The 6,176-nt window shown below is 48.4% G+C and overlaps 1 protein-coding gene across 1 annotated transcript; it reads left to right on the top strand.

Annotated features, from left to right (window-relative positions):
• Positions 1-667: 667 nt before the first annotated feature.
• GTF2H2 (general transcription factor II H2) lies at positions 668-4,251 on the top strand. The gene is made up of 4 exons (XM_048702310.2): positions 668-1,380; positions 2,347-2,808; positions 2,894-3,260; positions 3,792-4,251. The coding sequence occupies exons 1-4, from the start codon at positions 1,048-1,050 to the stop codon at positions 3,920-3,922; spliced, it is 1,293 nt and encodes a 430-aa protein (XP_048558267.1). The 5' UTR covers positions 668-1,047; the 3' UTR covers positions 3,923-4,251.
• The last annotated feature ends 1,925 nt before the right edge of the window (positions 4,252-6,176 follow it).

The raw sequence follows: 6,176 nt of genomic DNA, 5'->3' as shown, positions 1-6,176 counted from the left end.
TTTTTTCGCGGGCAACTTTGGGTTGTATTGAGGCAACTATAGTGCTATAAGAAAGCAACTTTTTTTCTAGTATGACCGCCTATCAACAAAAAATTCTTCTAAGTTGGTTATCACAACTATCAATTTGACTAGCTTCATCTCTAGGTTGTGTACCATAAGTAGCAAGTATCTTAACTCTATACCACCTATTACACTACTGCGCATATTTAATTAGGAGGCTATTAGGTGAATTCACTAATAGATACGGTTCAATTCATCTAGCATCAATGTAGCTCCTACTTAGCACTAAAGTTGCCTCATTTAGCATCATGTTCTTATTTTTGGCCTGGTATGACTTTCTATTAGGTTGATCTCGTCAAAACAATAAAATCACACAAAACATGAGGTGCCTTTAGTGCTACATACAAGCAACTTCACTGCACTAGCTCGTGTGCGCTCGTGACGCCCATATGGCGCAGCTGCACGATTGAGTATTTAGGTTTTAGCTTTTTAAGATTAACGAGCTCGAGCAAAACGAGCTTCACGAGCAACTCGTTTAGCACGTTAAATTTCGCCAGCCTATCTAGGCCCAGCCCACTTTGGCACATTTCGCCAGCCATTCTAGGCCCAGTCGCCCCAGCAGCCCGGTCATCTAGCGGCCTAGCGCTGTAGCGCCAGCGCACATCACGCCACACACCCGAGCGCAGAGGGAGGAGTCGAGGACTCGAGGCGGCGGCTAGGGATTGACCGCACGCTTTCTCTGCCAGACCACGGCGGCGGCCGAGCCTCGAGCACCCTGTCCGTCCGGCGACGTTCCTCCCCCGCCGCCCGCCGGTGCGTGTCCCGCCGCCGGCCCCCTCTCGCCTCCCCCATCTCCGTTCCGAACCCCGAGTCCCGAGCGTCCCGCCTGACCCCAAACGCCGAGACAGCTCAGAAAGGTCAAGAAAAGCCCCCCACAAAAGGCCCAGGAGCCCCAAACCCAAACACAGGCCCATCATCTCCTGGTCCCGACCTCGCACTCCCCATCCCAGCATCCAACTCCAGCTCCACCTCGCCGCCGCCCCCACCATGTACGGCGTCGGCGTCGGCGGCGGCGGAGGCGGGTTCAACGCGCCGTCCACGGCCTCCGGGCGGCGCAAAAACCAGGAGGACGACGACGACGACGAGGAGGAGGAGACCGGCGACGGCCGCGTCCTCGAGGCGTGGGAGCGCGCCTACGCCGACGACCGCTCGTGGGAGGCGCTGCAGGAGGACGAGTCCGGCCTGCTCCGCCCCATCGACACCAAGAACCTCGTCCACTCGCAGTACCGCCGCCGCCTCCTGCTCCGCTCCGCCGCCGCCGCGGCCCGCATCCAGAAGGGCCTCATCCGCTACCTCTACATCGTCATCGACCTCTCCAAGGTTAGTTGCCACGCCCTAGTTTGATCTCCTGTCTGTTAGGTTAGCCATTCCGGTCAAGCACCTGGTTCGGGATCAATGGGCCTGGCGAGCAATGCTGATCGGGCTAATCTCCCTTTGTATTGTTTAGGACTGTTTATTATGACAACCCTACCGAGAGTGATCTGGTGTTCTTGCACACTGTCTGTCGAGATGTGGACCAGAGTCACCATTGGTGAACTGGTGACCATCTGAGCAATGAGCTAATGCTTTGGATTGATTTGTATGTTAGTTGTTTCACCAAGCTGCCTGTGGTTATTTGTAGCGAGAATGTAGGTCCATATCCAATAGTGGTGCTTCATTTTGTTTGTGTAGAAAGAGCTCGTAGACGATCTGATTCGTGTCCTTTAGCTGTGCTGATCCTACGAGAGTTCATGCATATCTGGCAGCTTGCCTTCTCCCTTGATGTTCTCTTTGAATAGCTGAATGTTGGTGTTGACATGTTATAGTTGGTGGGCGTTAGGGCATTTGGTAGGGTTTGTTGATATGGCAGTTATCAGGGGCAGACTTGGGGGAAAACCAAAAAATTTAATGGAGGGATTTGAATCATTTAGTGCAAGGAATTAGCCAGCTAGTGTCAAAACTATGCTATAAGAAAATAACAGCTTTACTGTTGAGTATCACTTAACATAATAGTAAAGAGTTTATGTTGGTTTGACAGAATTTTATATGTCTTGTGCATGTATTCTTTTAGAAAATGTTCATGTTGTTTTCTCTTCATCACTATTTCCTTTCGCTCTTGCAGTGTAGCTGATAACATAATATTTGAGCAGCATATATTGTCTAGTTTGAACAATTAGGAATTTAGTTGTCCTCAAAATCTGTTGTTGGTAATTTGTGTGCGTTGCATTTTATACTGTTCACAACTTACGTTTCTTCTTTTCATTCTCTTGTAATCACCTTTTGTCTGGTTGTATTTTGCTCATTTAGGCAGCTTCAGAAATGGATTATCGCCCTAGTCGAATGGCTGTTGTTGCTAAGTGTGCTGAGGCATTCATAAGGGAATTCTTCGATCAGAATCCCTTGAGCCATGTTGGGCTAGTGACAATTAAAGATGGCATTTCTCATCGACTTACGGAGATTGGAGGGAGTCCAGAGTCACAGATTAACGCATTGATGGGCAAGCTTGAGTGTTCTGGTGATTCATCTCTGCAGAATGCTCTAGAACTTGTCAATGGTTACTTGAACCAGATTCCTTCCTATGGTCACAAGGAAGTATTATTTTTGTACTCCGCACTGAATACATGTGATCCTGGTGATATCATGGAGACAATAGAAAAATGCAAGAAATCCAAAGTTAGATGTTCGGTTATTGGGCTTGCTGCAGAAATTTTCATTTGCAAGCATCTCTGTGAAGAAACTGGTGGATCATATACGGTTGCACTAGACGAGGTGCTAAAATATGCTTGTGTTTGTAGCTTTTACTCTTGATATTCAAATCCTGTGATGATGAAATAATGTTTCTTTCTTTTGGCAGTCCCACTTCAAGGAATTGCTGCTTGAACATGCTCCTCCATCACCTGCCATTGCAGAGTATGCTGCAGCTAATTTGATTAAGATGGGTTTTCCACAGAGGGGAGCAGAGGATCTTATCTCCATCTGCTCTTGTCATAAGAAAATTAAGTCTGGTGCTGAAGGTTACATATGTCCCAGATGCAAAGTTAATGTCTGTGAGCTTCCGACGGAGTGCCGAACATGTGGTCTAACACTTGTTAGTTCTCCACATCTGGCACGATCCTATCACCATCTCTTCCCTGTAGCGCCATTTGATGAGGTGACGTTCAAATTAGGTCAAAAGGGAGGACAAAATTGTTTTGGCTGCCAGCAGAGTCTCATTAACACCGGTATGCGTAAACACATCTCCGCCCAAATATGCTGTCTTGCTTCGGTTAATTTTCTTCAACTGAGGAAATATATCTTTAATGCCCTTGGTCTCTGTGTTAGAAAAAGGAGGAATTATCACAATGAAGCAGTTCCAGTCTTTGTTGCCTTATTTATTTTCTGTCCTAACATTTAGTGGTTGTTATTGTGTATACCATGGGGTGCTTTCTTTATCCATGCTATTGTCACTTGAGAGTGAAGTGTGGATCATCAACTTAACCCCACGACCAAAGTTGCATAGCATAGAGGGCAACATATGTGAAAACCAGCCTTAAATTCTTTCAGCATTTAGAAGCGAACTGTCAATGGAACATAACTTAGTTCTGCAGTTTTGAGAGTGGGGGAAATTATTATCCTTCTGAATTCACATGATTCCCTTTTCTTGACAATCTCATTTATGTTTTTGTTCTATGTTACGCTAGTATGAGTATCCTATATATTCTTATGCGCTGTAATCATCAGGTTCATTGACTATACCTCCATGAACATTGCAGGTGGCCAGTCTAATATCCATGTCTGCTGTCCAAAATGCAAGCACCACTTCTGCTTCGACTGTGATATTTACATCCATGAGAGCTTGCATAACTGCCCCGGTTGCGAGAGTCAGCGCAGTTCATCTCGGTAGAGACGCCGCCATCATGTGCATTGTTCAGGTGTTGATCCTTTTTTTTGAGTCGGAGCTACGCATTGTTGTAAGCTTTCTGGTGCCCTGACGTTGATGACGGTATTGCTGGACAATCGAACGGTGTACAGATAACACCTGGCATCCTTTTGTTGGCGCCTCTTGTTAGATTGTGCTAGCTAGTTAAGCTATTGATGCAGTTAGAGGTGGAGGTGCTGAGAGTAGAGCGTTGCGTTGAGAAGAGACTTGAGGAATGTACGACGTGAAGAATGGAAACCTGGTAGCTCTTGCTGTTTTTTCTGAAGCAAGATCAATATATGTTATTTTCTTCAGTGTCTTCGCCCGTGTGTTTGCTTGGCATGCCACCGCGGGGGCAACTTGCATAGAAACAGCTTTCTTCTAGGTGAGATACATGAGATCTGCCATTTTTGCGCAGAAAAACAAGCCGTTGTGCCGTGTGAGAATCAGCCCAGTAGAAAGAAGCGTTTAACTAGTGTATTATTCTTTGGTTTGCCATTATGGATCGAATTTGCATTTGAATTGTTTTGACATGGTGCATACTGAATTTGAAATTGTTTCCTTTTTGTGATGTGATACACGAATCGTTGACAATAAGTTTCTAAAACCTTCTACGTGATGTGGTCGGTGGCCCGCACGGCATGGGGACTGGCAATTGCATCGTCTTGTTGGTTGACAGTGCAAGGGCTCACCGTATTTCCCCTGGAGGCCATGCTTGACCTTGACGTCGAGTAGTAATGCTTTGCACAGGCGTAGGACTGCAGGCGGAGAAGCGAAACGTTTGTCCAGCGAGCGTTACGACTCACGACGGTCACTGCTGGAGCAGGGCCCGAGATGGAGACGGTGCTGATGGCCGCCAGGTTGGCGGCGCTGGACGTGCAGGTGCAGTGCGCGACCGTCGCCGTCCCCTGCAGCTTTCTGAAGTCTGATAATGTTGTTGCCCGGCACTGCTGCGCGCGGGTGATGCGGCCCGTGGGCCATGGAGCTCGTGCAATGATGACACACACCGGAGTGGACTTTTGCCCCGTCCCGTCCCGGAGGGACAGCGACATGGCTCGCCATCACGCTGCCTGCTTTGCTCCTCCGCCGCACCAGGCTCTGCTCCACCGTTTACAAAGGCAGCAGCCAGCAGTGCTCCAGCCGGGCCCCTAGCCTAGGGGGTGGGTTTATGCACGATTCATCAGTCAGCTGCGTGCATGATTCGCGCCGGCACCGCCCGTGAACCGGCCGCTCATGGCGCAGTTATAGCCGGCCGGGCCGGAGGAAGGTGGCAGCGCCAGCCGATTGATCTGGGTCTTTCTTTCTGTGTTAGCAAGTGCGTGGGTGCGTGCGTGCATGCCATAAAGTCCAATGCTTTTCGGGCGCAATTTGCCAAAGGTGTGCGTGTGGCGGCGGTGGCCTTTTGGGACGGGACGCGCCTTTCCGCAGCCCGTAAGTTTACCATTACCAAGCTTTCTTTCTTTCTACCAGCACCAAAGAGATATCATGCCCGCTTTACGGTTACGGCTGAAATGAAATTTACAGCGTGAAAAGGGCAGCAGGCTGCTAGCATTTACTACTGGTACTCCTGGTCGCGGATGAAGGTGCACTGCGTGCTTCGCTCTGCAGAACCACCCTAAAAAAACCCGCTCGTCAACGCAGCAGGTGCACCATTATTTTTCCCCGATACACCACGTACGTCCCCCTACGAGTCCTTTCATCAAACTATAATAAGCGTGGATGTACTATGTGCCTTGAATCGAGTAGCGCATGCATGCATTCGATGAACCTCGTGCGTCACTCGCCAATTTATATAATTATTATTATACTCCTTCCGTTCCTAAATATAAGTCTTTTTAGAGATTCCACTATGAACTACATACGAATGTATATAGACATAGTTTACAGTCCAGAGTCACTCATTTTGCTCTGTATGTAGTTTTTTATTAGAATCTTTAAAAAAGCTTATATTTATTATATTTAGGAACGGAGGAAGTATTTCTGTTCGCTGAGCGCGCTGAAGCAGACGCCCCAACAGCTGCATGAAATTGGTGTGAGTGTGAGTGTGTGACGATGTAACTCGGTGGTGGTTCACCTGCATCGGGCAACTTAACCGGGTCCCAACTACCGGGATCGACCTCCCTCGTCTCCTCAACCGGCATTGCTTGCTTATTCCGTCGGTGCAAGGATGGATGACGTGACGGGAAACGCGTTAGGGTTAGGCTGCTTGGCACATGAGCAGAGCAGCAGAGCACACCCC

Source organism: Triticum urartu, chromosome 2A (genome assembly GCF_056163025.1).
Source record: "Triticum urartu cultivar PI428250 chromosome 2A, HENAU_Tu73, whole genome shotgun sequence".
NCBI lineage: Eukaryota > Viridiplantae > Streptophyta > Magnoliopsida > Poales > Poaceae > Triticum > Triticum urartu.
The sequence above is the reverse complement of the archived record's forward strand: the minus strand, read 5'-3'. Positions and strand labels throughout refer to the sequence as shown.